At 35.9% G+C, this 12,114-nt stretch overlaps 1 protein-coding gene across 19 annotated transcripts in view; it reads right to left on the bottom strand.

Moving 5' to 3' along the window:
- LOC5578840 (voltage-dependent L-type calcium channel subunit beta-1) overlaps window positions 1-12,114 on the bottom strand; it is a 483,469-nt gene that overhangs the window by 38,928 nt on the left and 432,427 nt on the right. For 17 of the 19 annotated variants that reach the window (XM_021847630.1, XM_021847610.1, XM_021847620.1 and 14 more), the window contains 3 exons: window positions 7,844-7,963; window positions 7,658-7,759; window positions 6,553-6,673 (listed from right to left, as the gene is read on the bottom strand). In XM_021847630.1, coding sequence (XP_021703322.1) covers window positions 6,553-6,673; window positions 7,658-7,759; window positions 7,844-7,963 — 343 coding nt within the window. The remainder of the gene's footprint in view (window positions 1-6,552; window positions 6,674-7,657; window positions 7,760-7,843; window positions 7,964-12,114) is intronic. The other 2 variants (XM_021847627.1, XM_021847628.1) reach the window with 1 other exon arrangement.

Here is a 12,114-nt window from a genome sequence, read left to right as displayed (position 1 = left end):
AAAAATTGATTTGAAAATAAAAAATTGGAAGAAGTTGCTAGAGTTATCCCAAGACAAAATACTGGAAAATTTCCAGGAAAATCGGCTGAGGAATTTCCTGGAGTAACATCATGAGGAATATATATAACATATTGAGAAACCAGGTGAAATTTATGGATTAATTATTGAAAGATCTCAAGGCGAAATTCTTGGAAGAAAACCTGGGGTAATTATACAAGTAGTCGATGAAAGAATATTTGAGAGAGTTTCTGGAGCATTTAAGAGAGAATTGTTAAAGTAGTTCGTCCCCTCAATGCTAAAACTAGATAACCCACAGTTAATTTTTAATGGGTGTTAAACGTTCAGATAGATAGAAGGCATCCACCTCTGTAAGTTTAGCAATAAAAAACTTTTTTAGGTTAATTACTTTGCTCAAAAATTAGATTCTTCCATCGCCTTTAAACAAAACAATTTAAGCTGAGAAAAAAATAAATTAAAATTTCAGAGGATGATTTAAGCAAACCATAAACTTTCATACCGTTAAACAGTTCATATACTCAGTTATAAACCATACAGTGTATACATATTTTGGTTGTAGGACCCCAGTTGTCATCTATGGGGGTGCATGGTTTGACCAAAGACCACGGGCCATACAAATTTCAAAACGTTTGTACAGACAAAAGACATAAGACGGGGGTTTAAAAATCCAAAATAAATGTGTACGTGGTTCACCATCCATAACCTTAAGGGGAAAATACTGTTTAACAATATTACATCTGCTTAACATGATTGTGCTACTGTCATTTCCCCGAATGTCGGCTTACCGAATGACCCATTTCCCCGAATGATTCTTTTTCTCGAAAAATGATGCAGTTCAAACAGGTGCAAGAAAAGTCATTAGGGACTAAGTGCTGAACTAGAAAGAATGATAAGCAATTAGTAGAAGAAGATAATTTATATTATAAGGTTATCCTCGACTAAATATGTGAGTACATTTTGCCAAAAAAGCCGATGATGGTGAAACTCGAAAGAACCGCAAATCAAGTAAAGAAGGGTGCATATTCTGACCGGTTCGTTCATTACCTTGAAACACATAAAGTTATGACAATTATAAGAGCTAAAAACTTTTCTGGGAACTAGGCTATTCGGGGAAAAAGGGTGTTCGGGCCACTGGCATTATGGGAACTGACGTTCGTGGAAAAGGAAATCGTGAAACCGACATTCGGAGAAAAGTAGCACAACCGTTCAAAATAAGCTGCCCTTTCATATGTCATACTATGTTTTATGATCAGACTTGACCCAAACTATTGGATTTTTTGTTTTCATAATTATTCTTCTTTCTTCTAAAAATTTGCTTTTATTTCTTATTGTATTTCCAAAGAGTGATTTATATTAGTGTAATATTCTTCATTTGTACAAAATGAATTGATGGAATTTGTTTTTTTTTGCTTTCATAGCATATTCTTCCTTCTTTTGAACATATGCTATTCTTCCTAGGTTTATTGTCTTCGTAATTATGTAATTATGATTAATACATCACAATTACACTAGAAAATTTATCTTGTTTTTGATAATTTTCTTTTACAGCAAAACATAACAGCTACAAAATATCGTAGTATGTATGCACTAGGGTTGCCCGAAATTAAAATATTTTACCTATATGAAAACTATAATTTGGTTTCCCTTGATTTTTTCAGTTAAATGTGTTTACTATTTATTACTATTTACTATTTATTTACTATTTGCCATTTACCTGGATTTTAACAGCCCTAAAATATCTTGTAATTTTTTTTTCTGGGGAATGTTCCATTCTGGGGAACGTCATTCTGGGAAATGTCTTACAATGTGTCATTAAAACCATAATATTCGTAGAACCTTAGAACCATTAATATGATTATGTATCGTGCAAAAGTGTGGAGTTACCTGAGCCGTGTGCAAATCATTTTTGTCAATATTTCTTACACTTTTCAACCGATTTCAATAGTTGATAGTTTATTTAAACGTGGGGAGTTACACGTACCTGCTCTTTTATTTATTTGAAGCAGTGACTAAAGAAGATAACCTTTGAATTGTTTGACATTAAAAATGTCGACGCATTGATAGCTTTTGTTTTTAAGTAGGCCGAAGTAGGCCGTCATTGCAATTAGTACTGGACATCGATGATTGTGGCTAATTTGTCTCACGTTTGCAGATTATAGGAAGTCGCTAGGTTTTGCACTGACATAGCTGAAATAGTATCAACATACTTGCTGCACGTAAGCGCAAGTAGTGGTACTTTTCTAAATCAATATTACTTATGATGACTGAGTTGTATCACTTTGAAATTGCAAGCTGCAAAATCAACATGGCTGCCAAAACGAATGACGGGCTACCAAGCCTTAATTTGAGGCTACATGGATCGCATCACTTACCAAAGTGAATCCTGATCATGTAGCTTTTGAATCCTCCCGCTAGCGAAGCTCCTTCCTGAGAAAACCATGGCGATGCAGAGGTGATCTCGCTTTTAGTAGCAATGGACGCCACACACACATTCCATCCCTTCCTCGATGACCGTAAGGACGTGGCCGGCGCCGTTATTGGCATTACTATGCTTTGGGTTCAATAAGACGTGTAATCGTAGAGGTAAAACGCAGTTTTTGAGGTAGTTCCCCCACTCTTTTGCACGGTGTATATATATATTGTTGAATTCCTTGTTATATTTGTCTGTCACAGATCTCAACCGTATTCGAGTTTCAGTAAATTTAACCTTTGTTGTGAGTATCGTAGAATAAGTATTTTTCATAGATAATTCGATCGTTTAGACACAAAGACAACTTCTGAAAATGGCCTATGAATTTTTGCATGCAATTTATTTGAAAAAATCTAGCTCCCAAACCCTTTGATTTGAAAGAAAAACTTTCCAAAGAGAAGTTGTAGTTAGCCGTTTGGGCTTCAAGAACGAAATAAACGCTGAAACTTCATGGAAAGTTCAAAAATTGAACCTACATTTGAAATTACACGAATATTTAATTTTTACATTCTTTATCACAGATTTTTGATAGAAAACAGAGATTTGAGACAAAGTTTTATGATGAAGACTTTATTAATGAAAAAGTTTTTAAAGAAAAACTTTTGGTCGATTTTTAAAATTTTGAAAGTTTGTTGCAATAATTACGTAAAAGATAGGAAACTTGAAACAATTCTAAACCATAATGTCATACGATAATTTTCATGATTTCATTACGATTCGTCATCAAGAACAATAAGTGTTCGCGAGTATAGGTCATTAGACTGATGCAAATTTTAGAGTTTTTGCTCCCCTATGCTTAAACGATGTCAATTATGATGAAAATGATCCTCCCAAAATTTGAAGTGATTCGGAAGAATTTTGGTTGTGCACACGCCATTTGAAGGTTATATGGAAATTACTATGGAAAAGGCAAACCTTTTGTGTTCAGTCCTCTAACTGCTCATCATGATAATCTATGGAAAAGTGGACACACTCATCTCATGTGAAAACTTCCCAGCTACAACTTTGCCGAAGACCACATTTCGATGGGACGTAAGGATAATTTGTTATTTTTGATAACAAAGTCTAAATCATGCTGAGATGATCATTCAATTACTTTCAGAGCAACACTGCTTTTTTTGCTATAGAACATAGTAGCCTGGATTACTTTGATCTATTCTACCCGCCAGGAGCACCACTGTTGCCTGCTGAGCAGTTGGTGAAGCATGTTACATGTAAACCAACTTTATGATGATGAATAACAATTTATCCTGACGTCCAATCAAAAAGTGGTCTTCGGCAAAGTTGTCCCGAGCAGGTGGAAAAAGCTGGCCAAGATCATATTTTGTTGTTCTAAAATAATTACTGACGATCATAATCAGCTATTGGTTTGTTGGAGATAAGAGATAAAAGATCAAAAATAATATCAAAAATTAATATGAAGAAGTATTAAACAATATCTTATTCAGATATTATAAGATCAAAACAATATCTGGAAAACTCTTGATTGACCAACAAATCAATATCAAAATATGATCTGACAGATGGCGAAGAATAAAAATAATCAAAAGGCTGAAAATCAGGGTCGAACTCTCGACCTTTAGATCTATACGCAGAAGTGCTACCCATTCGGCTATGCCTCCCCGATGGGAGTTGAGGAAAATAAGAGCATCAGCTTTTTCGCTTTCTGAGACTTCTTTTTGCTCCTAGTCGTTGCCCCGACGTCTCACTGTTCAGTCCGGCCATTTTGTGTTTTGTTCCATGTCAAAGAACTGATCTTGTTTACATATTTCCAGATGTTGAGCTATAGAGCTGAGATTTATAAAATTTTCGAACATCTTTTCAATATCAAAGTGAGATATGCGATCATAATTTGTTCGTTTCGGGATGTGATTTTGATTTTTCCGTCTGCCCGGGGTAGCTGGGAGGATTTCACATTAGAAGAATTTGTTCATTTTTTCATAAAATATTATGATGAAGAGATAGAGGGCTGAACACAAAAGATTGGAGTTTTCCATAGTAATCTCCATATAAACTTCAAATGGCGTGTGCACAGTCAAATTTCTTCCGAATCACTTCAAATTTTGGGAGGATGCAATTTACCATAATTAAAATCGTTTAAGCATACGGGAGCAAACATTTCAAAATTTGCATCACTCTAATAGGTCATATTTTCGTCTACTAACTTATAGTTCTTGGTGCACAATTGCGATTAACCATCTAATTAATTATATAGTTTTGCGTTTGCGTGATTACCAGACGTATATTTCAAAAAGGACGACATTTTGCATTAATGACTTTGCAAAGGACATTTGGACGAATTAGTAATACAGGGTGTATCTTACAAAACATGCTTTTTAAAGTTTTTCTGCAATTTTGAATTCCACACAATTGGTAAAGGAGCTAGAAAATAAGCTAAATTTCTACATAGTATGTTTTTTTCTCTTCTTCAATTGGACGAAAATACCGTTGGAAAGCTATAAACAATACAGTTTTTGAGTAGAAAATTTAACCTAAACGCCTATTGCATCCCTTTGCTTTAGGGTTTCTCCCCTAAAAGTCTATTATCCGGTTTATGGACTTCAGTGTCTGAACATGGTTTTCCGACGAAAGTAATTCGACTGTTCGAAATCAAGTGTTCGGATTGAAGATGAAAAAATTGGAATTTAGCGAGACATAGTTTGTTTACCATCCCATATTACACGGCTTACTTGAAATTTGTCAACTAGCCCTCAGATCAGCATTCACAATTATAAAAGCTCTTGAACAAGCAACACTACACTACACAAAACACGCATGCAGCTAAACCAGTGCCGTTTTGAGCACTACTGTCCAAACTGAATGAATACATTTCTCGTTCGCTGGTTCGAAACCGATGGAGATCGAAAGGGGAAAGCTAGATAGAATGTACGAAATCTTTTTTTTTTTCTTCAATAGTTCCAATTACATAAAAATGACGAAATGAAAGTACGAAAATGACGAAAGATATCGGAAGAAGTGACGAAACGAGTCGTGAAGAAACTCAAAGGGAAGGAAATTTTGTGACTTTTGTGAGTGATTTTTTCTTTGAGGTGTGTTCTGGCGAGTGTGACATTTTGGCGGGTATTCTAGAATTTTTTTTTTGGTTTCGGTGAAAATGTGCGAAATACACTCGAAAATGTTTTCTACGGGGGACATTGGGAAGGGTGGTTGGGTTGGAAGGAATGGTGACTGTGTGTGTGCGTGTGTTTTTTTTTGTGTCTGTTGAGGTGCGAGGAGGTTTTTTAGGGATAGGTGTTTGTGTGTTTGTGTCCGTGTCTGTATAGGAAATAAAGGTAATCAACAGAAAAGTTAAATACAACTGAGGAAACGAACTTAAAACAGTTTCACGAGTACATTGATATTTACGACTTTCAAATGATAAATTACTGAGTTGCATATTAGGTCACAATTAATTCAAAAAAGTAGTTTTTGTCATTCCTTAGGTATTAATTAAAACAAGCGATACTTTGTGTCGAAACTCAGTTGAACAATCAAAACAAAATCTTTTTTTTAAATTAGCCTTATTATTAGTTTAGAACGAAATAGGATTTTACTTTAATGCTTAGGCAATCAAACAACTGTAGATTGATTTAAATGCAGATTTGGTCGACTTCGCTCGACATATTTGTTATTAAAATCTAGTTTGGTTTAACAGACCTTACTATATCGTCTTTGTACTGTTCGATAAGATCGATTTGAAAATGAATAATTACTCAAGGAAATAGAATATCAAGCATTTGTGTATTATTTTCATCATATACTTAGGGGTAGACAAAATTACTTCGGTAAATACTTCAATCACTGATTGGAAGTAAATAAGAAGATATTTTCTCAAATAAACAAGTTACAACAAATTATTGCAAACAACTAAGTACGAGAAAGAAAACTAACAGAAAAACAACTCAAACCAAAGCAAAAACCCAAACCAAAAAAAGAAAACAACATTATAAAAAACAGTTAGTTCATATTCGATCCGGAGAAAGAAACAACAACCAACCAACACAGAGAGACAAATACATAGGAACAGAAGACCGAATAAAATGAAAGAAAAATCTGTGTCATACCAGGTGTTGGGGGTGTGCTACCTCGTGATGGTTCCGCACCTGGAACTCCAGGTGCTCCTAAATTACCGCTAGATGATGATCCCTTACTTGTATATAGCTTGGATGAACGTGCCGCCGACGCCTGCGGGGGAGAATCCGAGTCAGAAAATGCATGGGAAATTGAATTGTCGTTGCACCACCGTTAGGGTGGCTCAAATAACAAATAAGTTTGAAAATCCTGTGCCTCATATTTCCAAATAAACTAGACTGATGAAAAATAGAGTCTTGTAAAACTTCCAGCCATTTTAGCAAGATTATAAAGGTGTCCTAAAAACGTCTCTTATGAAAATGCGTTGAAATAAATTCCCTTTTAATATTAGCTCGATTGAAGACACTAGTATGTAAGTTGAGTTCTGCAAACTTTACGATAAATTAGAAATATGAAAAATATATCCAAACTTTTTTGCAATATACTACAGGCAGGCTTCGCCTTTGGCGCAGAGGCCTGTGTCATCCGCACACAAAGATTTTGGAAATCCCTGAAGTAGCTCAGGTAAGTCAGATGTTAATATATTGTACAGTATTGGTCTGAGGAACACCTCAGCTCTTAAAGGAATTATTTCAGATTTGGAGTTCTGATAATTAAACTGAAGTGTAGGATTTGACAGATGATTTTGGATTATACTTACAATGTATGTTGGAAAATCAAAGTTTTTTTTAAATTTTACAATCAAGCTTCTATGCTTTTGTCTGGGTTTAATATTGGAACAACCTTAGCATTTTTCCATTTGTCGGGAAAATATGCCAATTAAAAACGTTTGTTAAATATATCTTTGATAAGCTACTTTCTGGAAGTTTCTTGATGAGGATGTAAAAAATTTCATCATCGTCAGGGGCTTTCATATTTTTAATAAAAGTTCTCACTTCTTCCAAATCAGTCTCCCAGGAATTTTCGAAAACATTCTCTTGATTGAAAATGTTATCAAAGTCCTGAGTAACTTAATTTTCTATCAGACTAGTGGATTTTCAAACTTTTTTTGCAATATGAACCACCCCTACCATCCTTTGTTGATAATCGTTGCAATCCTCCTCGACGAATCGGAGCAAGTTGCGGGGAGGGACTTACCTGCATTCGTATGTGTTCTAGCTTAACGGGACTGGGAATGAATCCCACTTCACAGCCTTCTTTAACCAATCGCCCAATCCACCAATTATTGTCATATTTCTCCTGCGATTGAGGGCGAGAAAAAGGGGTAATGTAGAGACTCTTGATTATCCACCAACACGTGAAGTGTTCGCTGGGCCCACTTACCTTGATGTGGAGAAAATCGCCGACCTCGAACGAGACTGCACTGCCGTGAACCGGCGAGTCGTCGTCCAAACTGCCATCGTATGATACATTCGTCCTCACAGCAAATGCAACAGGTTTACTCTGTCAAGAATGGGAAAATTGAAAACGGTGTAAAGTAATTGATGCTTCTAGGAAAAGTTTATGTATCGAGTGGAAAACGGTACGAAAGGAAGCTGGTTAAAGCAAGCGAAATATGTAATAAATATCGGAGAATGTGTAGTGTTTAATTGTGCTGTTTATGCGATTTATTTGAAACATTAATAAACACCATTTATATTTATTGCAAATTTGTAACGTTCACAACTATGAAGTTCAGTCACGCTGCCTATGTCTGGATTCGATTCCTGTTACAATCCAAGATCTTTTCGTGCTGGAAGAGTTCTTACATGCCTAAACAAAGTTGCACAATAGACTGATGCAAATTTTGAAGTTTCTGCTCCCCTATGCTTCAACGATGTCAATTATGGTAAAAATCATTCTCCCAAAATTTGAAGTGATTTGGAAGAAATTTGGTTGTGCACACGCCATTTGAAGTTTATATGGAAAATACTATGGAAAAGACAAACCTTTTGTGTTCAGTCCTCTAAGGCTGTGAACCGTTTCACCAGTTCGTTTAACTTTTAGTTAAAATTTGACAGCTCGATAGTTATTTCCCCTCCGGTTAGAAATAACCCTGCTCTGGAGCATGGTTAAACTTGACAGTTCGAAAGTTATTTTTTTGCTCCCGTGAATTTGAGAATAACTAACCATCTGTCAACTTTGTTCTGAAATAACTACTCGACTGTCAAAGCTCAAATGGGTCGACTGCGATGTTCAATTTAACCATTCGAGGGGAAAATAACTATTGAAATGTCAAATTTTAACTAATAGTTAAACGAACTGGTGAAACGGTTTACAGCCTAACTGATCGTAATGATAATTTATGGAGAAGTGAACACACTCTTCTCATGTAAATTCTTCCCAGCTTCGACTTTGCCGAAGACCACATTTTGATTGGACGTAAGGATAATTTGTTATCATTGATAACAAAGTCTAAATCATGCTGAGATAATCATTCAAATACTTTCAGAGCAACACTGCTTTTTTGCTGTAGAACATAGTAGCCTGGATAACTTTGATCTATTCTTCCCGCCAGGAGCACCACTGTTGCCTGCCGAGCAGTTGGTTAAGCATGCAAAATGCAAACCCACTTAATGATTATGAATAGCAATTTTTCCTGACGTCCAATCGAAATGTGGTCTTCGGCAAAGTTGTAGCTGAAAGGATTTCGCACGAGAAGAGTTTGTTCACTTATCCATAAAATATTATGATGACGAGATAGAGGACTAAACACAAAAGCTTGGTGTTTTCCATAGTAAATTCAAATAGCGTGTGCACAGTCCAATTTTTTTCCGAATCACTTCAAACTTTGGGAGGATGCTATTTACCATGATTAAAATCGTTTAAGCATAGGGGAGCCAAAATTTCAAAATTTGCATCACTCTATTGCACAATACTAGTTTACGGAACAAGTTGCAGAATGGACTCTATGACACTACCCCGAACGCCCACTACCCCGAATGCCACTACTCCGAATGCCATCACCCCGAACGCCACTACCCCGAATGGGTCACTACCCTGAACGCCATTACCCCGAATGCATAACATTTTGAGGCTTATGCTAGTTAGAGAGTGGGGAGATAATTGTACGATTCATTATGAGTATTTAACGAGTTTACTGCCCTTCTACGCCTACTTATCCCATGTTCTATGTAAGCCTTATAAACAGCGGGACAAATATGCGTAGAACGGCAGTTTAGCTCAACTATGTATTTTTCAAATATCTATATAAATAAAAATGGAATGGTGTTTGTATGTCACGAAATGGGTTACGAAAGAGTCAACGGATTTGAAAGATTCTTTCTCAGTTTTGTTCGTCAGGGGTTCCGACGTGTTCGTGTTTATAAAAATCCCAGGATATTCACCGGGAAAGTTGAAAAAACGAGCGCGAACGAAACTGTCATTTTATATGGGACGATCAAAAGCGTTTTTCAATAGCCTACTTGATGGCAAGACGAAGTTTGCCGGGACCACTAGTCAAAAGATAAAAAAGCAGCTAGTTTTTTAGCAAACATTTTTTTCATACTAAGTTTTCTTTGGATTTGTCCTCTAATTTTGGTGAGATTCGCACAGCCACATTGCAAAGCTCTGAAGAACAGCCTTTTCAAAAAAGAAGGGTAAATTTATTATGAAAAGGATAGCTATAGTATGCACAAAATTAAGATGTAGTAAAGTCTCTTATTGGAAATCGGTACCCACTTCTTTTACTCATTTTTGTAGGTGTCAGGCTACTAGCATTAAGATCTCCGTAAAGATTTTGTTTCGTAAACGATGGCGATGGATGATCTCCCTTAGATAGTCACTGCAAGTGTTGTTTTATGGAACACGCTTAAAGACAACCTGATAGACAATCGTTCCGCTATAGCTAGGAAACGTTAATATACTTGTTCATGTTAGAAAAACGGCGGCCTCTGATTGCCGCTACAGTAAAAACTTTCGTTGATTTGTGGAATCATTAGTTTAGAATTTCGATGAGATAACCACATATATATTTTTTTTTTGATTCAAGGCAATGAAGAAATTCTGATGGCAGAAAAGTGGTGAAAGAGACCTGTCTATTTTAATACAAAAAAAATAAAAGAAGGGAAAATTTCTGATTAGAATTATAGCAGGATTCACTTTAGTGAATGCCTTCAGGATATATTTCTTTAAAAAAGCTGTTCTATGTGGAAATACTAGTGACTAGCTTATCCAACGAATACTTGAAAGAACAGCCTCTTTAAGAAAGAAGGGCAAACATCTGGTGAAATGTTTGCAACTATGACGTGAATGATCACTGTAACAACGTGATGATATGGCACAACCTATATTCATAAGAAAGGAAGATATTTGTTTAAAAACAAAATTGAATTATGAACACCACCAAGAAGTCCAAATACCGGTGATCACGCAGCTGTTCAGCAAGACCATATTGAGGGTTACGGGTTCGAATTCCTCCGGTGGCGGATCATATGCATTGAACATTTCCTTGGCGTCCCTGGGCCTAGAGGCACATGTACAAAAATGGTAAATTGACAAGGAATGCTCTCAGTCAATAAAAGGCTTATTTTATAAAAAGCCCATTCACAAATTTCATAACCCTGAAGGAGGCAAAAATGTTGTGGGTGGTTGTCTTCAAAATGTTACAGCTCATACACAATATGTAGAATTTCCATACAAAAAATGGTATGAGTAGGTGTCAAAAATGGCAATTTTTGGCGTTATGAAATTTGTGAATGAACCCTTGAACTACGAAAATGCCCACAGAGCTGATAAACAGGCATTGTCTCAGAAAGAATGAGAGGAAGATAGTTGCCAACAATATATTTTGAAAGAACAACTGACATATAAAAGAAGGGAAAATATATGATGAATATTTTACCGACGAATTTTACGCGTCATCAATTATCAGCTTTCATTACAGACGCATTTTTGCCCGCAAAATAAGATACTTCACTATATCTCATACTATTCGGGGTAATGGTTTTCGGGGTAATGGCGTTCGTGGTTATGGGATGGATCCTGCAGAGACTCTATGACACTACCCCGAACGCCATTACCCCGAATGGGTCACTATCCCGAACGCCATTACCCCGAATGCATAATATTTTAAGACTAATTCGGAAGGTAGATAATTGTATGGTTCCTTATGAGTATAAAATAGTTTCGGCTTAACAACACAGTTCGAACGAAACGTGTAAATTTCTGAGACATATAATGCACATAATTGGAGCGTGGGATATCATGGATATTCACATGATATGTCATGTAAACTTCAATTATATGTCATGTAATCCAGCAGGATCCTGAGTGGTTACATGACATATAACACATTTTTACATGATTTAAGACTTAAATTTACATGGCGTCAAGTTTACATCGCATAAATGAAGTTTACATGACGTGTAATCTTCATTATTTTTAACAGTGAATGTATTTTTCAAATATTAGGTGATGAAAAAAACGAGCTACACAACAAATAATTTTTACACACTAAGTTTCATTTGTAGTTGTCCTCTAATTTTGGTGAGATTCACACAGCCACACTGCAATGCTCAGAAGAACAGCCTATTTTGAAAAGGAGGGTAAATTTGTTATGAAAAAGATAACTATAATATGCCCAAAATAAAGATGTAGTAAAGTCTCCTTTTGGA

The sequence above is a fragment of the Aedes aegypti genome, chromosome 2, assembly GCF_002204515.2.
Source record: "Aedes aegypti strain LVP_AGWG chromosome 2, AaegL5.0 Primary Assembly, whole genome shotgun sequence".
NCBI classification, from domain to species: Eukaryota; Metazoa; Arthropoda; class Insecta; order Diptera; family Culicidae; genus Aedes; species Aedes aegypti.
The sequence above is the reverse complement of the archived record's forward strand: the minus strand, read 5'-3'. Positions and strand labels throughout refer to the sequence as shown.